We start from the raw sequence: 24216 nt of genomic DNA, 5'->3' as shown, positions 1-24216 counted from the left end.
GGTTAAAATGCCGTGACGTCTTGGGGTCCAACCGAAGACTGTTGTTGTAATGGGTCGTTAGGGGGAAAGAAGGCATCTTTTCACATATTTTTTCGTCATTCATCGCGTTTCTCACCCTGTGATTTTGTATTCATGGATGACTTTCCAGCTAAGAGAGTAAGTGAATGTCTGATCAAAATAGAAATACGCACGATTTTTTAACTTGCGATACTTCAGAACTTTGGTCGTCTTGGGAGGTTTTGAAACGTCTCTGTTTCCCGCATTCATTCTGTTTCTTGTTTTTGTATTTTTGTTGGGATGAGCCTGCTGTGCATGATATGTAAATTCTTCGATTTGTGTGGTCTTAATTTTTATTGGGGATTGTAAATTTTAGATCTTTATTTAGAATTACCGGCGAATACAAAATTTAAAGAATGGTTTAACTTACTTAACTTATTATTTAGATCATCTAGCGGTAGTAAAACAGATTTTGGTAGCCTCCACATGTAGTCTTGATTTCCAGCTTGATTTTGTGAGCTTGCAATCCAATATTTTGTCTGATGAGGCCTGTGGCGGCTGGAAATAAACTTTACATGTACCCTTCACAAGTGAAAATAATATGAGCAAAAAGCATCATACAGAATTTTCTTTGGGAATACATGCCGTAGTCTCCTTTTCAGTCATTTTGGACTTTTCACATCGCCCCATAGCATGACTAACATACGCTTTGAGCCCCCTAACTCCCCCTAGCTCCAGCTTAACAAGAACACATTGTTGAAGGGACATCTCTCCAGCACACATTTCTAGGGTAGCATACAAAAGAGGTGGCGTCACAAAAACATGTGTGCGTGTGAAATTTTTTCAGCAATGTGTCCTTTTTAGTCACAGGCTATTTGCAAAGAAAGGAATTTGAGTCTCTAGTAGTTGGAAATCCAAATAAAATAAAGTTCGCCCTTCAAGTTAACCTCTTAGGTTATCACCCCTGTAAGTCATTTGGCATCCCCACAAGCTAGGCGAAAATGAGTGGATCTGCCACTGTCTATTGTTAACAAAAATTTGTTGTTATAGGTAACAACTTTAAAACTGGCAACTGTGTACTAGCTGGCAGTACTAGACCTGTATGTTCATGTTTTCATGTATGAATGTTTAACAATGCCACATAAATACTAAATACCACTTATATACCAAATAAAGTAAAAATACTCGATACATGGTAGAGTGGTTTTCGAAATCCCGTGCAACAAAACAAAGACATTACAGTGTATTAGTACTAAATAAACTAAAAAGTATTTCACTGGTTTTTAAAAACCACTCTATAATACCTGATTGATTATTTGTGTATGAATTCATGAGAATGGGCACATTAAAAAAAAAATTGATATTGCACCAAGTGAAGACACTGGGCTTAAAAATAAATAACTAAATGTAAAATTATGACATTTAAAATGACATAATGCTAGCAGAGGCCTCTTTTCTCTGTATTTCATTGGGCTAGCGTAGAGAGCCCAGCGAAATACAGAGAAAAGAGGCCTCTTGGCATAAACCTTGATAATGCAATTTGGAAGGCTATAACAGTAAATATGAAAGATGTTCTTTTTAGTTTTTTGTTTTATTTTAAGGAGCATTTGGCTGCATGTTTATTTTGGTTGCAAATTGTTTTTTGGTTGCACTGTTTTAAGACTGCTTTTAAGACAAATGCATGTTATTGCTCATTCTTAGAAAGGTAACTGGTAAACAGCAATTGTCTGAGTGGACCCAAGTATTGGCTAACATCAACTTGCCTGGTAACCTTAAACTTCAACAAGGACAAGAGTTTGAAATGGCTAAGGTATCATAAAATTGACATAAAAACATTTGATAAAGAAATCATACTAAATGTTTAATATATGATGAGTGACACTTAGAAATAAGGTGCTCATCGCTGACACTCATTCCAAGCTAAAGCTTACTTTTATAATTTCTTGATTTTTTTTTATTTCATGCATATTTAAAAAGAATGTTGCTGTAAATATAAATGTTCATAAGATATAACCTATGTCTTACTGTATGGTCGCAGAATTTTTTAAGCTATGTGTTTCTCTGATGAAGTTTTTACCTTCTTAAAATAACTATTCATGATATATGATATTATTGTGAGATTCCCATACTGTACTGTATTTCACTCAAAGACAGGATTTAGTAATTCCAATATTATTTTAATCGCAACATTTCTTTTACCAACGCATGTTACAAATTGGAAGCAGCAAACTCTTTCCCATGACAACAAAGCTTATTTCAAAGAATATGGGAATCACTTAATTTCTAAAAACAAGAATTGAAATTTGTGTGAATTGACATGAAGATTTTATAAATAAAAGGTAACTAAACAGGATTAGGATGAGCAGCTGGTAATTGGAAAATAAAACTTGTGTAGAATGTGAATGCATATTCTTCAATTCTGTATCAATTTAATTCTTTCAATATCAAAGCAGGCTTTGGGTTAAAATATAAAAAATAGGCTGAAGTTTGCTGGCTACTTGCTTTCACTTCCTGTTTTTGAATACATAACAGACTGCTTTGTGGCTTGGTTGTTGGGTTTCTTTTCTTAATTTGTGGTCACATATGTTTTCACTGCATCTTGTTAAACAACATCCTCCTTTCATTTCTTCTCTATCATTCTTTACTCTGCATTTCTTTCCCAATTCTATTTCTAAACCCTTTAGCCTGTTGAAGGATTTCTTGAAAGTTCTGAAGACAGGGATGGTGATGCTGGACAAAGCTCAGATGACCCTCATGATTTCCATAAGGATGTGGTATTTGTCATCAATTTCTTATTCATTCTTCTCTTGAAGAACCTGTTTTTCCTTCTATCTCTTTTAGATCCATTTCTTCAATATGAACTTTCCATACTGTGATTTTGTATTTAAATTCATTTGACAACTTTAATAAATCTGCTCTTGACTAACATCTCTTTCACAGACAAAAATTGATATGATCAATGTTAAATATAAGTAGTATAGCATTTTATTCACCCATTGATTAAGTTTCTCCACTTACCTATTGTATGAATTATGGATCTTGTTGAAGGAAATAAGACAAGGTAGAAGGGCTGGCAACTTGGCTGCTCAGTCAAACAACAACAATGAGGGAGATGATGATCTTCTAGATGGGGATTTTGGTGAAACTAGTGCTCCACCTCCAGATGATGTGAGTCTTAGGGAACTGTTGTCTTAACTCCTCTCTTGTTTTTTTTTAATTGATATACATAGTGGAGTAGTGACCTTCATGATGTACAAATCCCAAGTATCCCATGTACTAAGAAAAAAAAGTTACATAGTTGAAAGGAATGGTAATGAAAGGTATGGTAAGTACCAGCTTTACCTTTTTTTAGTAAAAAGGTTTGTAAATTTATACTCCTGTCAATGATAAAGTAGTTGGAGAGTTCTAATTATCTTCTGTATTTGGTCACTAACTATAATGCACTATCAACTATCATGTAGGGTTTGGCTGTGTGAATGATAGTTGCTGATTATAGTGAGTCACTTAATCTTTAGCAACATCAAAAATATCAGAATGTCCCGTCTTGGAACTGAGGAACACAAGCTTCTAGTAAGCTCACATACATTCACAACAAGTCAAAGTTAGGGTCAAGAACCAGAAAGATACTCTCCATGTCTCAACTGGGAATCGAACCCATTTCAGCAGAGTGAGAGGCCCCATACGCTGACGCGCAAACTTGCCACCCATGATCCCACCACAAAGAGAGTCCATCATAGCTGATGCTGCTGTATGTTTTCATTGTCAAAGAATGATTCAGCATTACTGATAATGAATAGCATTGTCAGATTGTTTGTAATGCTTGTAATTCATGGATTTCTTAGATGCCTCCTCGACCCTCCAGAAGACAGGGTGGATGGGCCGATGACACCCCAAAGGAAAAGAAAAAAGGGTAACATTTTGATGATATCATTCCTCATAAGGTGAAAGGGGAAGAAAAACATGGTCTGATGGCATCAAATGATTACCTGAACCAAATGATTACCATTGCCTATGCAGCCTGGCCTTGCGCTATGCTGATGGGCACAGAAGAGGATGTACATATACCATACAATGTCAAACCTGCTCAGCAGTTGATAAATGATGTACAACAGATTGTTACTATCTGTGATATAGCGATGTAATTTGAATTGACGTCTTTACATATCTCCCTTGCAGTGGTGGTGGTGATGTCGAGGCTTTTGATGATGAGTAAGTAAGAATTATTTTGTTTCAATTATAAATTCTATTAGTTCGATGGAGGAAGTTTAACCTACTTGACATTGGTTACCTTAATTTACAGTGAAAGGTTGAGGGTTGAAAATGACAAGCCTAAAGATGAGGATAATGGTGTGTATTTTCTTCTTTTTGTTTTTCATGCATTTGGAGGTTAAAGGGCTATATCATGTTGTTTGTGTGCTGTAGAAGTGGTAGCATATTTTTTGTGGTGGGCCAGACAGGACAAGGTATGGGCATTTTAGAGGCTCTAGAAAGCCAGCACCATTCAAAAGGATTGTTTAGCAATTTTTGGCCCAATGAAAACATATAATATAGCCCCCTAAAAAGCCCTGCTAAACTAGGAGACATGCCACACCCAATATGTTTCCTAGTAAAGTCACTACCGAGAGCATGCAGTGGTGTAGGACAACGTTTTTAAACAATCTGCAAATCATTTGTTCACTACTTTAAGATTAGGTGCACAATATGTTTTTTTCTGCCTAAACTACAAAATATGTTACATGTGTTACTTGTGACATGTGACATGTCTCCGTGTTCAGCCAGGCCTTTATTATCGACTATTCTTGTCTGTTTAGATATTCTAGTTATTCCTGACCTGGAGGAAGTTCAGGAGGAAGATATGGCAACACAGATAGCAGCACCTCCAAGGTAAAATACATCAGGTTCCTTTTGCAAAAGTTTGATTGATAGGAACATTGTGGAATCACCCTTCAGACAGAAATTTTACAAGAAATATCTTGAATCTTAATTCCACAAAATTTGCCTTACCTGGGGCATTGCACTAAACTTGGATAAGTCCTATCCACCAGTTAAATTCTTTTCCAGTGGTTAAAATTTATCAGAGTGTTGTGATTTGGTTGCATAAAACCCAAATAAAAGTTATCCAGCGGATATAGCCATCTGTATAAAAAAGTTAGGATAAAATCTTATCCACCGAATAAATGTAAAGAAAAGCAGCTCTGGCAGGAATGGGGAAAAAATCTATATTTCCCATTCTGTTGAGAAATGTGAGTCCCCTAAGACAGGAGAAAGCTTATCCCTTATCCCTGTGATCATTCCATGATTTACGTGCCCTTTACCTCGATAAACTGTTTGTTTTCTGGCACTTTTTGTAGCTCTTTCAACTGTCGTTATTTTTTAAAGGAATAACAGCGCACACTTTACATATTTACCATGGTAACAGGGAGCCAATTAAAGGTAATGATGGCTATTCAGCGCATAGTTATCCAGCCTTCTATCCACTCTTTGTGCAACGCTATTTTATCCGCTGGATAGGGATTTTATTCTGTGGGTAGTGCCTATCTGGCATATAACTTATCCAGCTTTGTGCAGCCGGCCCCATGGGTTTTATAAATGCAATTGGATTTCTATATTTATATTTTTTTCTCAGTGTTCAGGTAAACAGAGTGGCCACATACAAAGAACTGGACAGCTACTACCAAAAGCATTCAGCTCTTTTCTCCCTGGTAAGAAAGTCTTTTGTGTTCCTCTTTGTGACATGATAAGATAAAATAAATTAAAGTAGAGGCGTGATGCAAGGGTCTGGAATGAAAAAAAGGGTTTTCTATGTAGCTCTCTTTTTTCCTGTTTTCCCCTAGAGAATCCACTTTTTAGGATCTCTATTTTCTTCTTCAACTTCATAATGAGTGTGCTATTCTATAACTGTTGTAGGATGGTGATATTGATCTGAAGCTGCTCAGCAACGTCCTTTCTCCTGAATCTGAAGTTTTTGAGGTAAGTAAAGCTCCAATGGTGTTCTTATCAGATTTTTAACTGGGATTTTTAGTGTGGTCGACTCTGGGGCCTTAGTTTGATTTTCAGACATGTAGAAACAGTGAAAATTAGGCTGGGTGGGTTTATTTCGTCACTTCATTTGTCTTTTTTGGGCTTTGCAGGAGGATAAGGCTTGGGATTGGAACCGACTGTTCACAGAAATTGCATCTGAACTCCAAACAGAATGGGATAAAGCTGACGAGAAATCAGAAGAATCAGAGAAAACATAAAACTTCTTATGCACATAATGATTGTACATGTATGTTCCATCGGCGATGCTATTTAAATGAGAGTCCTGCTATGGAATGTTGTGAAATGATGCACTAAAACCATTTGAAAAGTTTTCGTCAGCTGTTATTTTGTTATTCTTGCCAAAAAAACATTTTGGCCGATTTTTTGGAAGCTGTTGCCTTACGTTTGTATTGAATTTGGTGAATGAAAGCTAAAAAATTTATAGATCCTTAAATCAAAACATTGACAAATTTTGGCTGACTATGTTGCAGTTGCAGTGCATCTAGCTAATTGTATATTTGTCAGGTGGAGGTGGTGGCTAATTGTATATTAGCCAGGTGGAGGGTTTGAGCTCTTTCCATATACTAAGCAATGATCCTAGAGAACCTGAAAAATGTCCATTCATAATGTTTTAGTCTCCTCTTGTCTTACAGCAGATCGTGAACTAAATAATACCCCACGAAAAACTCAGGACAGCCCTTTTTTTATGCCTTTCTTGAGTAGTGGTGCATATTTCGCATTAAGTTTATTAACATTAAATTATTGTAATGTGATAATTTTCATGAATGTACCTTGCATCTTTACATAGACGGCCTATATAGCAACTCTACAGTAGTCTATACAGAACTTTGTATATAGAATTTGTACAAATGTATTTATCTGACTGGAATAAGCAAGGGTAGCTAGTAGCAGCTCCATTCACACTTGAAGGGACATATACAAAGATACATAGGAGGGCTCGCTTTTCTATGTTATAGTTCGCGGTTTGCTAATGTAAACGGTCAAGACTACTCGGGGACTATATGAATAAAAGTTTAATATGAATATTTATGCCTTCCCACAAGCGTCAATAATCTAAGAGTCAAGACTACTCGGGGACTATATGAATAAAAGTTGAATATGAATATTTATGCCTTCCCACAAGCGTCAATAATCTAAGAGGTGATGCACATCCTAAGCTCTGTTCACTGGGCAAGAACTACAGCGATAATTTTTTTACTTTTCTCTATATCATTATTACAATCAGCTTTTTTTCAATATGTTTGGCCCTATAGGAATCATGGGACCCCCCGCCCCCACCCCCCACGGCCTTGACAACTTCTAGTCCTGACTTTTAAGTCCTGACCTCTGCATCTGGGATCTAAATAATTCGTCAAGCCTTTTTCACTGTAGGTCTCGCAAAGGCCCTAGATTAAAGAACGCCAGCCAAGCGAAGTACAGAGAAAAGAGGCCTCTGCTAGCAGGGAAAGATTAAAGCCGCATTGTCACCAGTTTACTTCCGGTCGATTACGTAAGAATCTCCGATGATTTTTAACGGAAACTGCAAAAAATGTTTTAAAATTTTAAAAGCAGTGTGTCTTTTGGAAGTTTCTTCTAGGATTTGACTGATAATTTAGAGCGGATGGCCCGTTTTATAGCGCGGATTCTAATAGATTCTTTTGACGGTTGAGGTTTCTGACGGACCTCCGGAAGTAAACTGGTGACAATGCGGCTTTAAATGAAGGTTTTCACCAAGGATGTGAATTCCGTGCTGCTATTTTCTGGTTAATTAGGAATTTTTTTTTAGGAATTAGAGATTCCTATTATCCTCCCATATATATATGCAAACCGTATATATTTGTTTCTAAAAAGTAAACATTTGTGTTTTCTGGAACTTCGTCAATATCTAAATCAGACATATCCTCAAATAGACTCTAAGGACTTCTTTTGCGTAGTCATGAAACAGTAAAAATCTGTTCCTAGTTCTTTGTAGCTAATGTCAGTCTGTTTATGTATAACTAGAAAGACTACATACAAGCTGTAGAAAAACAAGAGATGGTCTCTTAGCCGTAGTAGCACGCCTCGAATTATTTGGGGCACTTACAGAAACATTAAGATAACATTTAGGGGGGGGCACCGCCACGCCCAAACCGGTCATTTCCTTATAAGTTTTAAAATATTGGGGGGACACGGCCCCCACGGCCCCACCTTTTGCTACGGCCCTGGTAGGCGTGATGTGGACAAGGTATGAAACGAAGGGCTAACGCTCGAAACCAGCGCAACTACTCAGTCTTTCAGAGGTGTCAATCTTCTTTGCCTTCTTGAATTGAGAGAGAATGAGCTCTCCTCGTTTCCCCAGGTGACATTAATTACGTGGAATTTTATCCTTTCACTATTTAGCAATAGAGGAACACTATAACGGCTGATACCGGAAGCGGGGAATCCGACCCGGAAGTAACCTCCCTAGTCCCAGTCTCTCATCCAAGAGCAAAAAATCTCGAATGGAGTCAACAGAGCTGAAGATGGCAGAAATCGAGGAGAGGAAGTATTCCGAAGATGGCGAGGTATCTAAATATCCGAGTGATTCTCTTTGACTTTCAGGGCATAGATAAACTGTTAGTGTGCTTTGCCAGTTTACATCTGCTAGGATCTCGCGTGGACGCTGCTCATTCTATGGATTACTACAGTGACAACTCTGTAAATTGCACATTTGCTTTGTCTGGAATCTGGAAAGTAAACTAAGCTTAGTCATTAGCACGGTTTATTGTTATTAATGATATGGCTAGCCAATTTGATCAGCTGAAAAAAATATATTTGTAATTGAATGTATGGAAATAGCTCTGCTTTTTGGAGTGGGTTTGCAGATTCATGTCGCAATCTGTCTGCTTATCAGCCTCCGTTATTTATATCTCATATAAGCTTACTGTCTTCTGCTGTCTGAAACGCTGGCTTTGCTGCCAAAATCGAAGCGAAGATTCTATCACAGTATAGCACTGGGCTATTTACGCGGCGATATTAAGGAATCGTTTATGGGAAATCTCGGGTCTCAAACACAGTCAGTGCCTCGTTTATTTCGTGATTTGTAAAAGCATCTAACGAGATTCCCGCGGCAATCTTAGGAGATCAGTTGATTTTTATCTTTTACTTTACACGTCTTTTTTTCATTGATATTATTATTATTTCGTTAGCGTGTTACTTTTTCCATGAAGATGGAGCACGACAGCGATCACGCGTTTGGAATTTGCTTATTTATAAAAAAAAAAGACAGCTATATCACAACAGGAAGTCGACCGTTCTGGAGCTTATCGGAAATCGTTATTCGTTCATAATCGTACAAGTACTGCCGTCCGTATACAGGCATTTGTTATGACTCAAAATGCAATATTTTTGTATAACCATAATAGATATGTTTTTAAAAAATCACATACAATAACAACTAATTTACTGACCTTTGGCTTCAGGTTTAACCACATGAAAGATATGAGCATAGAAAGCAGTTAGCCAAAAAATATTAGAGGGGACACTCCAGTGATGTAGCCAGCATTTTTACCAGGAGGGCCCATTTCAAGACATTTTCTCCTTTCTTTTAGATAATGTCTTATACATACTGTATTTTTGCTGCTAGAAGGGGTTAGGGGGGGGGGGGGGGGGTTGGGGCAGGCCCCCTGGGCCACCCCCTGGCTACACCCTTGCACTCTTTCCCAGCCAAACACTGGTAGGCACCTGCAAATTATTCGCCATCCCCTGTTTTTATCCTATTATCAATATTATGACATTAAGGATTAATGTGAATCTTCTTTCAATCCATGCTCAAGACCTATGTCTAGGTAACTAGGTCTCCTTGCGTGATTTAGTGTTTCAGGGCCCCCCCAATATACAGCATAGCCAGGATTTTTAACAGGAGGGGCCCCAAAAGGCCCTTTCAAGGCATTTTCTCCTGTGTTTAAGATATTGTCTTATACATTTACTGTATTTTTGGCTGCTAAAAGGGGGGGCCGGGCCCCCTAGGCCACCCCCCTGCCTACGCCCCTGCCCCCCCAATCTACTATAACCCAAGTGGGATCAGGGAGGGGGGGTCTGTTTGCATGATGGAGTAACCAAATGTAATTTTGGGGTTCAAATAATATTTGTATTCTCTGTATTTTTTGTTTGACAAATTTTGCCTGGTTATATTTTGGGTTTAGAATTCAGGGTTGGGTATTTTTGGGGTAATACATAAGTTTTATTCTCTGAATTCCTTCCTGCAAGAGCTTGGGCCCTATCCAAAAATGCTTGATCAACTGTAATGCATTTTACATACAATACCAATCTGCAGTCCTGACCCAGTCACCCGGGAGGGGGGGACTCTCAAGAAAAGTAGACAGGGGTGATTGTCCTACCTTTTAGGGTATAAAATTTGGGCCAACTTCTATCCCTTAGGGGGTTGTTTAAGGATTTTCCGATTCATCAATCTCTTAGGGTATGAAATATTCCTTTGAAAGTTCCTTTGACCACACCCAATTTGCTATCTCTAAGTGGTAAGAATTGCTGTTGACCACACCAAAATTGTTATCCCTTAGGGTTAAAATTGATTTTGCAGACAATCACCCTTGTCGTTTTTATCGGGTTCAGTCAGCTGGATGAGGAAGTATTATGCAAACCAGATCATTTTTTGCACCCTTTTCTTTTTACAGGGCTCTGCTGTAGAATCTGGCAAACCTGAAAATGCGGTTGACCTCTCCTGTATCCACGTAAGTAATCCAGATCAGTTATCTTGTTCTGTGTTTGGTGTACACATGGTGCAAACATCAGGGGGTGGGGTAGGTGGGAAGAGGTAGCCTCAATTCCTACTTATATCTCATGGAGATACTGCAATTGCATTAAAAATCCCTTTTTGTTCTTTTGGGTGGTTAGATTTTTATTGGAAAACTCCCCCCCCCCCAACCCCCTCTGAAAAAATAATTATGGGCCTGGTATATTGGGTTATCTGCCCCAGAAGGTTATGTGTGGTCTTCATGTTCCAAAATGCACAATCCGAAGCAGCTGTAAGAAAGATTAACTGTGCAGAACCAGTTACCAGATTACATTTCTTGTTTTCCCTTGTAGCTTTCTGGAAATTATGTAGACTTCAGTTAATGAATAAAAAAACAAGTAAACCTAACCTCCACCATGCCCTGCCCATCCCCATGTTCGACTCTTCTCCCTTTCTAAGACCTGTGGTCTTAAAAAGTCTGGATATTAAGATTTGCTTTAAATAGGTGTCAAATAAGTAGACTGGGCTTGCTGGGTCTCTGCTACTGCACAACTGCTGAGATCTACTGAAGGGAGATCTGTTCATGTTGATCATATACATATATCCCCTACATATCTATAGTCAGACTAATCTCAGTCAATAAGCAAGCTTTGTATCAGAGACATTTTTATCTACAGATACTGTTACCATTCTAATCACATTGTTTGTTTTTCAGTGGGGGTATCTAAACTGTGTGCTAGTGGTCGATCCTAGCAGAAAAGCCAAGGTAGGCATAAATATAGATAAATCAAATACTTGCACATATGCTGCCAAATCTCTGCTTGTAATGTAAAGCCCTGACCAAACAAAACGCAAGTGGATGCAATATGGCAAACTTCTGTACAAAATTTTAAAATGTTCAAATTTGACACAATTCAACGCAAGTGAACATAAGGCAGCGCATGTTGGTGCAAGTTTGGCATTTCTTTTGGCCAGGGCTTAACCAGAGTAATTCATACTAAATATCTGCTGAAATAATAATAATGTAAAAGCTGTTTGAGTGCCTGCTTTCAGGCGTTTACCCTGTGTCTTATGTTTTTTGCTATGCGCTGAGTACTTACCATCCATCATCCGGGGCAAGCGCAAAGTGAGCCAAACAGGCACAATCAAAATCAAGATTTTACACACCTGGATACAAAGCAGTCTTTCTGTTGCAGTCCCAATTTGATTATTTTAAAATGAAATGATACAATGACTTACAGGACCTACAGTGGAAGACATATTGGGTAGACCTTTGTGGTTCAACCTTGAGATTTTATAGGGTGAGTAAAAATCAGATGGGTACCCAGGATTTACCGAGGGGAGGGGTGCACAATCGTAGATATAACATTGATATTCAGCAACAATGCCGCAGCAAGCCTTGAAATATTAGGGGGAGGGCACGATACAGAAACATTAGGAAAATATTGGGGGCACAGGCATGGCCTTACTTGTCTTTTCCTTATAATCAGAAGCAAAGTTTTGTTTGCGATATTAATACTATCTATCAAAACTTACTGAAATCAAATAATTTCCATAAAGGCCTTAACCTCAGAGTTGTCAAAGTTTGTTAACTGATTTTACCCACACTGCCCACCAAATTATATATCTTTTTACTTTTTTCTCAGGATTTATCATTGCCTCCTGATACAGCCGATTACCCCCCACCAACTAGTGTAGCTGGGCCTACAAAAAATGTGAGTTATTCTAGAGTTTAAATAGTTTGTAAATATATGTGGATGCCAGCATAAAATATTTACCATTTTAACTGATTCAGCTGATTCCACATCACCTATGCAGACCACCTAAGTAATTGTTCTACAGCTTGTCTTTAGTAGACAGATATGGGCCTAGGGGGGGAGGGGGGAGGGGAAAGAAGGCCTACATATCCAATTCTATTTATGTTCTAAATAATGAGCACCACTCATTACCCAGGAGTAATATTCTCATTTCTCCTTCACTTCAGAATGATAAGAAAGAAGCATTCTTGATGCTGAAGAAAGGAGCCTCAGTAGAAATAACGGGATATGAAGAGGTATGAATAAGGCCTACATACGGTAACTCTCTAATGAAAGCTTTATTTTGTGTATTAATTTCTTATGTTTACCAATGGATATGATGATTCATGTTGTTCCCAAATGTCATATCAGTACAAGGCAAAGAAAAGAATAAAGAAAGGAGAAACCTCCCGGGCAAGAAATAACTTGTTCAAGCTCCTGGTCACAAAAACCCCTGGATCCCCTGTATACTACTTCCAGGCACCATCTAAAGGCTCTATGTATAGATGGTAAGTGCACAGGATATGACTGACATACACAAACTTAATGTTATATTGAATTGGAGAGTAGCTTCCAGAATGAGCAGCTAATGTTTTGGAGGAAAAAGTAAACAATAAAACAATTACATAAAAATAAATGTGAAATACATAAAACTGACGATAGTATATGATAATAGTATATGGTGATAGTATATAACGATAGCAAAGGCCAACTGCATAGTAAGGAAGTGTGATATAATGGCACTTTATGGTGCGTTGTGATGATATCAATTGTGATGACCATGACAATGTCGACGATGATGTAGATACTGGATGGTAATGAAAACATCTGTATAGAGGATGTTAATTAGACTGATGATGATAAAGATGACGGTGATAATGATAAAGATGATGATGTACATCCCAGGGCATTGAGGTCACAGGCGCGAGAACAAGGTGGAACAAGGGCAGCGGAGGGGGAGGGAGAGAGGAGAAAGGAGCGAGAAGACCCCTCCTGTCTCTTCTCTCCGTCACCTCCCCCCTCTGCCGCCTTGCTATTGTGCCTCATGATGCCACGCCCGTAGCCAGGATTTTGAGCGGGTTGGCTCGTTTTTCCATTGAGCGGACAAAATTTCAGGTATACCCCCCTCCTAGCTTTATTTACATTAGGCAACCAATATTTCAAATAAATTCAATCTTGTATTTAAAATTTAGGGTGCTTTTTAACATATAGCAATAATAATAAAGATAATTATTATAAAAAGATGTTTATAGTCATTTTAAAGACATATTGATGTGCAGGGTATATCCAGGGAAAGGTTATATTTTTTCGTTTACTCTGAGCGGACCTTAAAGCCGGGTCGGGGGGTTTGTCCAAATCCCCCGAGCCCCCCCTGGCTACGGGCCTGTAATGCTGACCTTGATGTCATCGGTACCTGAGGAAGGATGGTGTATAAATAAGGTTTAATGGTCACTGATATTTTTAAGGATCAGCAAAATAGAAGAGGGAATCGACCTTGCTGATACTCCGCAGGTTTGGAAATAAAAAATTATTTCACTTTCTTCAATAATTTATTCTGATTTATTCTAATAAATTATAAAATTAAATAAACAATATAAAATAAATTATTTATAATAATTTATCTGATTTATTCTTCTCTTTGTCCTTTCAGAGCAACTCCACAGTGGGTAAGTTAAAATTGCCTTCAGTGTCAATACAAAGGTTATATATTAAAATTAAAGAAAAGCAAATGTTTTATTTCTCTTTTTTGTAGACAAGAGGCTTCAGGATGCCAAGATGCTGGCAGTTGAGCAGAGGAGGTACCATCTTGCACCTGAGCTGTGAGTATAATATGTAAACATTGGTCTTCATGGGTAACGTTTATTCATCGTAATAGTGACAGGATTGGAAAAAAATTAACATCAACAGCTCAATCAGTATTTCCAACTGAAGTAGAATTGGGTGCTAAGAATAAATTTTTTTTATCACATTCTCCCTGTCATCGCTGTCGTCTTGTGTAAGGTATTATTGTCAACACCTGAGGGCGTTTCTAGAGAAAATGCAGGGTGGTTTTCAGAGTAGTACTTCACTAACAACGGATTAATTACGTTCAAAGGGCTTCCTCAGCTCTGGTAATAGATCACTAGATGAATCTAGAGATTTTTTTTATTTCCAAATGCATGCATAAAATCAACCATCTTCATAACTACCAACGAATGTGTCAACCTAACTCGAACTCATCTCGTCACATGAGAAGGGTGGGTCCGGACCCTTCAGACCCTTCCCTTTTAGCCTGGCACTACAGCAGTAGTACCCTTTTTTTAACTTCGGCAGTAGTTTGAAGATGCTAAAGCAGTGGTTTAACAAGCTAAGGAGAATACAGTATTGTTCAATTGTATATGGAAGCCGCAAAATTTTCTGAAGAGGTTTTCATATCTGAAATTGACCTTTTTTTTCAGAAAGTACTCTGAAAAGGATGATGAAGATTCTGGCATGGAAGGTTAGTAATAGGCATTGGTATGTGTTTTCTTTAAGCGCTGCTACTGTTTCACAGAGGTGTTGATTCATTCCCCTGCTGTTGGCCGTTCTGTTGTTTCCATGCCTGCACACCATGCTCTAAAGAGCCCTTCGGAAGATATCGTTTCGGCCTTTTTTTATTTATTGGTTAATATTTCTTTTACTTACTGCTGCTCTTGGTTGTGTACTATTCAGGTGATGTTGAAGAGAGTTTTGAAATCGTAGAAAAGCCTCCAGAACCAGCTATTAACCCAAGACTTGTAAAACTACAGGTAAGACATTTCAAAGGAGACTTTTGTGGTCTTGAATAGAGACGCAGATGCATCTTCCTTTAATTTTGAACTGGATTTCATAAAAGGCAAAGTCCCAAATCTCGATGCTTACTTATTCAGTGATGATGCTCTAAGCTTTGGTTGTAACATGTCACTGTTTGCCTTTCCATCCCCCTATACCATGCATATTAATTTTCCTAGTAATTTTCTAATTTTCTAACAATGTTAAGTTTCACCTCGTTTATTCATTTATTGCCATTTTTTTCTAGCATAAGCTGCGAGCGAAAGAATGCGAGTTAGAGATGCTTGAAGGACAGGAACAGGCCTTTCTTGGCAGCAATACACGATGTGAACGTGAGCTATATGACCACAGGCCCGTGGGGTTTATTTGGGTGGGGGAAGGGGGGGGGGGGGTGGAGTTTTAAAGGGTCTCTTAAATGTCCAATATATCTACTGCTGACAAAGGAAGCCGCGTTTCCACTTATCCAAGGATATTCTCCAATTGTGCACGCCTTGGCTTGAGTCGTCAAGAACATTTTATGATTTTTTTTAAGGGTGTCGCCTTCGGTGTATTGTTCAAATAATCTCTGTTTATCTTTATGTCTGCTTTAGCACTTTGATCTGTTTCCAGTGTCTAAGGTTTGCGAATTTGAGGCGACGACGAAGGATGATTACTACCTCGTCCTAGGCCATCCCTCAACACTCATACCAAAGAAAACCAAACTGAAAATTCTTGGTCAGTTGTCAAATAGACGATGGCGATGCTTTGTTGACCTTCCAAAAGCTTCAGACATTGCCATTGTCGACGACACGGGAAGCGGTCCTCAAGAGATGGTGTCCAGGCGAGAAGTCACCACGGAAAGTGGTCCTGAAGAGATGGTGTCCAGGCGAGAAGTCACCACGGAAAGTGGTCCTAAAGAGATGGTGTCCAGGCGAGAAGTCACCACGGAAAGCGGTCCTGAAAAGATGGTGTCCAGGCGAGAAGTCACCACGGAAAGTGGTCCTGAAGAGATGGTGTCCAGGCGAGAAGTCACCACGGAAAGTGGTCCTGAAGAGATGGTGTCCAGGCGAGAAGTCACCACGGAAAGTGGTCCTGAAAAGATGGTGTCCAGGCGAGAAGTCACCACGGAAAGGCTTATCGGGAGTGTTCCCACTAGTTTGCTCGTGGAACTCGAAGACTTATCAAAAAAGAAGAGAACTTTAAAGGTCGAGACAGGAACTCCTATGAGCACACCGGGTGTGTCGCCCCACCCTTCCCCCCCACTGTCACCGTACTCTCCCCACCGCCCCTCGGATCAGACCAATCAGCGTGACGCTTCGCAAGGCGAACAGGTCGTCGAAGACTTGAGGCGCTTTACAGGAAGGATAGCTCCCCCAGATCAAGACGCCTGGGAACAATTCTACCTTCCCTCCCCTCCCTCGTCGCCAGACACTTCAAGGTCGACCTCCCCATCCCTCTCTCCCTCGCAATCTTTAGAGGCGCTTGACTCACAGGAATCCCAGAAGGATGATAGACATTCACTTGAATCAGATGAAGTACCTGTGACGTATATTGGCGCAGAGTCTGGAGAGGAGCCCCCTGATGAAGACTTGGAACCTGAAAACGAGTATAGGGAAGTCACTGCTGGGCGGGATGTGATTGTGGCGGCTGCGAAACTGGACAGTTCTACAGGTATAGAGATTGTGATAAACCCTCTTGATACAGACGCTAGATTACTGTACGATGCCTTACGTCTGGACCCCTCTCCTGACAAAGTGTTGTTTTTGCCATCTGTACTACGTTCACCAACTTAGTGCTTCCTTCTTCTGTACAGATGATCTTGCTGATAGCCCTGAAAGTTCTTGCAAGAACTACGGCTTTGTGGTGACCAAAAAGCTTCGGCAACGAGGCATCAGTTTGATCGTCGGCTCGTCTAGCTCAGAAGGTACGCGGGAGACATGGTGTGAAATGTGGCGGAAGAGTATTTGATCTCTGTTTCTTGCCGCTTAAGAATTTGTTTCACGCTAAAAAAAAAGTTACGATCTAAAAGCCAATAGCTCAGATTTGATATAGCAAGTGAATGGACCCGAAGTTCCCAAGAACTTGAAACATGGTGGGGATGGGAAAGTGCCTGAGGTGCGAAGATTTTCGCCATTAAAAATCGCTTTTCCCGAGAGCCTCTTATCGATGCGCTTGTTCCAGGTCTTTTATTATATTACACACCTGAGGTTTGTTATCCTGGATCTTAAGAGAGAGCCTGAAAAAAAATTGAAAATCTGATTTTACTACGCACTTTTCTCGCATCATATCGTGACATCGATGTATCATTGTATTGTGGGTAAGAATAATCAGTAGCTTTACGAATGACCCTACGGCATCGCGACACACACGAGAAATCGATAACCGGAAGGGCAAAAGTTCCACCATGAGGGGAGGGTTAGGACGGTATAATATGAATTAGTGTTTTAAATGACATTTTTAGGGGGATACGGTTCCTTTAGATAACTTTTTTGTATTAGAATTTATACTAACACTGATACTGTTTTCTTTCAGACGAGGATGACGACGGAGGTGAGAGTTCCCTATTACTTCCTGCATTTCGAAATTTCACTTTAAAGTCGTGTTCTTAATAAGTCTTTTCTTGTCTTTTAGTGGACACAATAGCGAAAATAACGCGAAGGTAAGTTGGAATACTTAAAAAAACCCTTAAGGGATAATTATAAACCCTGTTTAATAATTATCCCTTTTGCAATAGGAAACTGGACGAAGAATTTGAACGGTTCTCGTACCCGAAGGAAAACACCCAATGTAAGTAAGAGACGTTTAGAGACTCTCTAGGACTACGGCAACATAACACCATAATAGGGACCGAAGCAACGGCAACGCGGACGCGAGAAAACATTGGAATTTGATTCAGAAATCAATAGCAGCACGTGGAAATGCGTTCTGTCTGATACATTTAAGCCGTGTTTTCCGTAAAACCACGACGTGAAAACTCCAAGTTTCACGTTCAATTGAGGACGCGGACGTTTGCACTATAAAGGCTGGTTCTCACGACGACGTAAGCGTAACCGGAGACGGAAGCGTAAGAGTTTATGTCGCGTGAGAACCGGCTCGACGTAAGCGCAAGGTTTTACGCATGCTCAGTTCGTAGTCTAGTGTCCATTCCTCCTCGACGAGTTTGGTTAATTTATGCTTATGTTTTGCTTATGCTTATGTTTTGCTTATGCTTACGTCGGACCGGCTTAACGCGACGTAAGCGTACATAGACGTAAGATTATCAAAACTTCCCGTTTTTCTTGCGCTTACGTCGAGCCGGTTCTCACTCGACATAAGACTCTTACGCTTCCGTCTTCGCTTACGCTTACGTCACTAGTGAGAACCAGCCTTAAACTCCATAAACTACGTTTGCTGCTGTAGAAATAATGTCCTTAGTTTATTTTTATCTGTTTGTGACTATAATGTTTTGCTTTATTCCATTGCAATTAAATTTATATTGATCGCCACGCGCGAAAACATCTTTTTCGATCGCGTTGTCCTAGCTGTCGTCGTCGTCCTTGCTTAAGATCCCTAATATCGCGTCCGAATATGGCAAATACCGTCTATTTTCTCATAATTTGTTTACTCCATTTTTGACTGTACCTAGCGAGTGCGTGAGTCCCTGAAATCGAAAGAGTGGCGTAAAAAAATATTGAGATTGGATAAGCAGATATAGATGGCTTGAGAAAAAACTGGAGAACTATACTGCCGCAAAAAAAATCAATGCAGATGAGATGTACATTTCTGCAACAAACAAAATCCACTGAAATTTCTGGGAAATTGAGTCAATAAACTCAGAAAAATTTAGAAATTCATAGAATAAACCGTCGTATAGAATCCTTAAACAAATGTTGTCGAGCCTTTGGCAACCATTTCAAGAGAACCCTCGCGCCGACATATGCTTGAGTTGTCCAAACAACTGTAAGTCTCGGCAATATTCTTTTGGGATTCTCGTGAGATACTATAAAAAGCTGAAATTACACGTTAAGACCAGGTATGACCTAGTAAAACAAACAATTTTCTCTAGAACTCACTGGATCGTTGATCCAACTTTCATTCTACTTTTCACATCTATTAACTCGACTAAACTAATATGTACTCACTTCTGTTTCTTTTTTTTTAAAAATAATAATCTTCCTCCTGTGTACTACCTTCATGTGACAGTTTTTAATTGTACGCTTTTGTAAGTACAGTAAACTGTTATGGGCTTGGCAATTTATTCCCCTTTAATAGCATCATGTTATTGCGTTGTTAGCCGCGACAGATTGAGCGATTAACTTACGTGTTCGGCGGTCTGTGAATGGAAAACCCTCGTCGTGTTTTATTCATTCAGGACGCTGTCATAGTTTATTGATTCCTCGTGTAGAGCGTACAACACTTCCGCATGATTTGAGCGGGAAAATCACCGAGGATGTAATTGGATTACCAAATTCTTGCACCTGCCACTAAATGTAACTCGAATTGGATGAATCTTTCGCGCTCGCGGTTTTTGTGCCGTATGCCCTAACCAATAGCGTCCTGAACTATAATTTTTTTTAAATTACGGCTGAACAAGACAAAGCTGCTGTTTCATATGTGATGGGATCGCCTCGAATCCAGCGCAGAGCGCACTGGAAACAGAGTCGTTCTTTGAAATGCGGCAATGTGCCTAACTCGTCGTGTTTTCAATGCTTGTTTACAGCCGGCGTGAGGCCGTACTCTGCGTTTGTGCCTCGGAAGAAAGCCTGTATCAGCTTTGGAATCAGGTAAGATTTCCTCATTCCCCACACAGCTGATGACGACTGATGATTTATTATTTAAGCATGCAAAATACTCGCTCGCGCAACACGTTGAACTATCATATTAGTAGACGGTGAGCGAGACATCGTGTCGCGCTGTCGTCTGCCTAGTCGTGTCTCTGTTGTCTTTATCGATAAGAAATTCTGCTCTATCTGTATGTGAGCTGATCTTAATATTTAGTCTAACGTAACAAAGCGTGTATAGAGTGCGGTGGGAGTTATTGAATTCAGCGGGCGGCCTGAAATGGAGCTCGATTGAATGACTAGATCAATGCCATTCGCCGCGTCTACAATCCACGCGTTTCTTCACTACAATAAGCAGTTAAGTACCAAGTACTCATAAGCAAAAAAAAAACTTTTGAAAATGTTAAAAATGAATATCTCGCGAATTGATACAGATTTTGATTCACGATTTAATTATTTTTTCTCACAAGAAACACAGTGCGCATTATTTTATTTTTTACATTTTTATATATGCGTACTGTGACAAAGAAACGCCACTTTTTCCATAGCGTCAATATTATTTAGCATCATTTCTTTTCTTAGTGATATCCATAGATTTGATCAAGCATTATCGTTTAACCTTTTTAAAATTTACATTCGCAAAAAAGGTTCTTTTCAGACCATTGTAAGGTAAAGTTAGTTATAACGATAACCGCTTTATTTGATGTTACAAATTGTCAGAAGCTTATTTGCTTTATACAAATTGGATCTGTCAGTCAATGGATGTTATGATAAGACAATTTATTGATCGTAAACAATCCCACAAACTCTAAATACGTACAGGGTGTATGTTCGGAATTATTTCAGAGGCGGTTTTTTTATAGCGCTGTTTTTTCAAACAGCGTTAAGAAGTTGTAAATTAAGAAACTAGCTAAAAGTAAGAAATGTTATGAGTTTCCCCTGGAAGACATGAACCATTGTGTTTGATTGTTATAATCAATAGTAATACAATATCACTTTCTTTGCATTTCATCCTATTTAATTAGGATCTCCATGTAAAAATGTCTGTGCGCTTTTATTACATGATTTTCCCCTTTTTAGTTTTTTTTGTCAGAATGTTACTTTATTCTCAAGATATTCAGACATTTTTCAAAATATCTTTTATTTTAGGTTTTTTTTTTTTTAATATCCCTATCACAGAGTTCTACCTGCTGTCAGTTTGGCTCTTTAGTTATCTATTGCATATATAAGATTTCATGTGAAGAATAATATATATAGCTTTGTTACTTAATAAAGATTCCCATCAAAACTATAATTTCACCTTATTTTATATTTCTCTTTCCAACATTTATGTCACGATAACAAAAGCCCCCTTGAAACTCACAACCTTGAAATACTCATAATGATAGACAGAGCAAAAAAGTGGCATGGAATTTTCCGCAAACAAGGAGTTCCTCTGACCAAAAGCTTAATTCCAAATTTTAAAGAAATTTAGAAGATATGAAATTTAGATATTAGCGAGCAAAGTTGGCTTAATTTCTGATCAGAGCCCGATTTCTCCCTAAAAACGAGGAGAATTCATACTTTAAACATTTGCAAATTGCACTTTAAGCCTCATATCTCGAAGACAAATCCATTAGAGAAAAACACTTTTTGATATGTTGGTTAACATGACTTAAGGAACCTCTATGCAAAAATTCAAGCTTACCGAAGTTAACCAGACCTTATTTTGAGAAAACTTTCCATTTCTTTGCTCTGTCATAATGATATTTTGTAGGGTTCATATTCATCAGTTATAAGCCTTGCTTACTCAGACCCTTCATTCATGTACACATCTGCAACCCTCTAACCACGGGCGACGATATCACTAAAAAATACATAATCACAACTTAACTATCCTATCGCCCGTGCGTTAACCCCTTAATACGACTAACCCTTGACCTCGACCCTCAGTGCTAAGACCACGAATCTGCGGTTAGCCACGACCGATGAACTCCTCAAGGATTACGCCTCGCCTTTCCAACAAACGCCCCTCAGCCGCAGTAAGACGTTCGACACTTTCAATGCACTTAGAGAATTCAGGTAGGAAGAGCCACAAGGCTTGTTTATCGTTCTCGGGTGGCAAACACACCCTCTTGGTTGCCGGCGATCAAGCAGGCTGCTGTCTCATGGTCTCGAATAATACAGAGTCTAATATAGCATCCATTTTTATCGGCTAATCCTAGAGAAGAACAAGGTTTCAGTTGAAATTTGTTAACCATGAGTACAGCATTAAACATAATAATCGTACTTTTGTCTTGTGTCTTCCAACTAACCCCCTATGCTATCGTTTTGTCCTCATTTCTCTTTTGTATCCCACTTTACACATATGCATTCTACAAATGCACGGATCATATCAATCAACTTGTTTGTACTTAGTACCTAGTCCCATCCCATCCCCTACCCCCAATCCCCATCCATCCTTCCCCCATTAGTCCATTCCTCCTTTTACCTTCACTTATGCATTCTGTGTTCCGATTAGGTTAATCAGTTTGCTCGTGATTCGAACAGACCCGTCCACTTCCACATCTATCCTTCCCCTTTCGTACGCAGCCTTACCACAAAGTACGGTATAAAGCCCTTGTTAACGCCCTAAAGCTTCACCGCTCACATGCCCGCAGTGAAGTACCAAATTTGCAGGAAAAGGAAGGTTGGGAGTAGCTGGGCCATTTCACCGTTCAAGTGCGGCCCCGAAGTGTTAATTTTATGGTAACGTCATCATTCTTTCCCAGCACGCCAGAGAATTCCCCGCCATTGAACAGACGTCGGACGATCCAGATGACGAGAAATAACGAAGGAGGGTTTGGCTTCACTCTTCAGGTAACTTCCTTAGATGACGTCATTACATTTTTTACTTTTTCTGTGGCTACAGGAGCCGCCAAAATGGCACACTCGTCCCCATGCAAGATGGCACTCTCTCCCCATGCTCCTCCGAGACTCTTGTCTTTAATCTCCTTTAATCTTGCACTCTTGTCCCCACGCTCCCCTAGTACTCTAGTCTTCCCCATGTTCTTTTTGTTGAATTTTCATACAAGCTTTCCTGTTATGTGTTTTCCAATAACAAGTATTGTAGTTGCATCAGATTGCACGCTGAGAGCTGTTATTTTTCGCAGACTTATGGCATTGTGCAACAGAACGGCGAAGTAGAATTTATGACGTTTGTACTGGCCGTGGAGGAGGATGGACCTGCGTACATGGCGGGCATGAGACCTGGTAGGATAATCGAGGTCTATTTAACATCTGCTTTAGGTGTTTTCAGATGTCACGGAATAAATCATATTTCATGTGTCCGGCTTTCAAAGCGTTTTGACCGGGATGATGGTTTTTCCCTCATGCTTGTCGGGTTGTTTGTTTTGTCCGTCTGGGTTATGGTTCTACTGGTCGTTTTTGTTTAAGGTGATATAATCGTCAGCGTTGAGAATCGCGACGTGGAGGAGGAAGATCATCGTGTCCTCGTCTCACTTCTCCAGGAAGCCCCAGTCTCGATTAGGTACGCTACTATATCGCCTATTAGACGCCTTTTATACTTACTACAATTAGTACTACTATTACAATTAGGAGAGAGTTGATAAAACCTCCATCAAACTTTCCTCAACATCAACAAGTATCATCTTCACTTCATCTCACGTTACAGGTCCCCAACGTACGTCATTTCACTTCACCTCACCTCACCTTACCTCATTTCACTTTACCTCACCTCACCTTACCTCATTTCACTTCAGTTCACCTCATCTTATCTTACCTCATTTCACTTCAGTTCACCTCATTTCAGTTCACCTCGCCTTACCTTAATTCACTTCGCCTCATCTTATCTCACCTTAACCTCATTTCACTTTACCTCACCTCATTTCATTTCACTTCACATCACCTTACCTCATTTCACTTCACCTTACCTTATCTTATTTTACTTCGCCTCAACTCACCTTATCTCCTTTTTACTTCGCCTCAACTCACCTTACTCATTCCACGTCACCTCACCTTACCTCAACTCACCTTACCTCATTTAACTTCAGTTCACCTCACCATGCCTCATTTCACCTTACCTTACTTAACCTCCTCACCTCGCCTCACTTAGCCCACCAAACCACACCTCCACTCACCTGACCCCAGATCGTCACCTCACATTGCTCACCTTTTTTTATCT

The 24216-nt window shown here is 39.5% G+C and overlaps 2 protein-coding genes and 1 long non-coding RNA gene across 8 annotated transcripts in view; 2 read left to right on the top strand and 1 right to left on the bottom strand.

Annotated features, from left to right (window-relative positions):
* The first annotated feature begins 3 nt into the window (after positions 1–3).
* On the top strand, positions 4–7064 carry LOC5514107 (intraflagellar transport protein 43 homolog A). Of its 3 annotated transcripts, XM_048723221.1 has the most exons (11): positions 5–156; positions 1048–1097; positions 1699–1807; positions 3046–3165; positions 3840–3907; positions 4174–4206; positions 4298–4344; positions 4809–4881; positions 5624–5699; positions 5905–5967; positions 6129–7064. In XM_048723221.1, the coding sequence occupies exons 3-11, from the start codon at positions 1799–1801 to the stop codon at positions 6234–6236; spliced, it is 597 nt and encodes a 198-aa protein (XP_048579178.1). In that variant the 5' UTR covers positions 5–156; positions 1048–1097; positions 1699–1798; the 3' UTR covers positions 6237–7064. The 3 variants fall into 3 exon arrangements, with proteins under 3 accessions (XP_032239561.1, XP_048579178.1, XP_048579177.1); XM_032383670.2 differs by lacking the exon at positions 1048–1097 and having other exon boundaries at positions 4–156; XM_048723220.1 differs by lacking the exons at positions 1048–1097; positions 1699–1807 and having other exon boundaries at positions 6–156.
* Positions 7065–8454: 1390 nt separating this feature from the next.
* LOC5514106 overlaps positions 8455–24216 on the top strand; it is a 19069-nt gene continuing 3307 nt past the window's right edge. The window contains exons 1-24 of one of the 4 annotated variants that reach the window (XM_048723676.1): positions 8455–8561; positions 10671–10727; positions 11445–11495; positions 11971–12030; positions 12376–12444; positions 12714–12782; positions 12898–13034; positions 13992–14037; positions 14177–14192; positions 14279–14345; positions 14964–15004; positions 15217–15293; positions 15563–15647; positions 15925–16135; positions 16271–16965; positions 17108–17218; positions 17827–17844; positions 17926–17953; positions 18029–18081; positions 19994–20057; positions 21987–22115; positions 22805–22892; positions 23186–23285; positions 23469–23562. In XM_048723676.1, coding sequence (XP_048579633.1) covers positions 8499–8561; positions 10671–10727; positions 11445–11495; positions 11971–12030; positions 12376–12444; positions 12714–12782; positions 12898–13034; positions 13992–14037; positions 14177–14192; positions 14279–14345; positions 14964–15004; positions 15217–15293; positions 15563–15647; positions 15925–16135; positions 16271–16965; positions 17108–17218; positions 17827–17844; positions 17926–17953; positions 18029–18081; positions 19994–20057; positions 21987–22115; positions 22805–22892; positions 23186–23285; positions 23469–23562 — 2429 coding nt within the window. In that variant the 5' untranslated portion in view covers positions 8455–8498. Of the gene's footprint in view, positions 8562–10670; positions 10728–11444; positions 11496–11970; positions 12031–12375; positions 12445–12713; positions 12783–12895; positions 13035–13991; positions 14038–14176; positions 14193–14278; positions 14346–14963; positions 15005–15216; positions 15294–15562; positions 15648–15924; positions 16966–17107; positions 17219–17826; positions 17845–17925; positions 17954–18028; positions 18082–19993; positions 20058–21986; positions 22116–22804; positions 22893–23185; positions 23286–23468; positions 23563–24216 lie in introns of those variants that run through there. The other 3 variants (XM_032383622.2, XM_032383623.2, XM_032383624.2) reach the window with 3 other exon arrangements.
* On the bottom strand, positions 20915–22807 carry LOC125560978. Its single transcript, XR_007306986.1, has 2 exons — positions 22525–22807; positions 20915–22254 (listed from the first exon to the last, which is right to left on the bottom strand). It is a non-coding gene; the product is annotated as an uncharacterized LOC125560978 (long non-coding RNA).

The sequence above is a fragment of the Nematostella vectensis genome, chromosome 2 (assembly GCF_932526225.1).
Source record: "Nematostella vectensis chromosome 2, jaNemVect1.1, whole genome shotgun sequence".
Taxonomy (NCBI): Eukaryota; Metazoa; Cnidaria; class Anthozoa; order Actiniaria; family Edwardsiidae; genus Nematostella; species Nematostella vectensis.
Note: the sequence above shows the minus strand (reverse complement) of the source record. Positions and strands in the feature narration are given on the sequence as shown.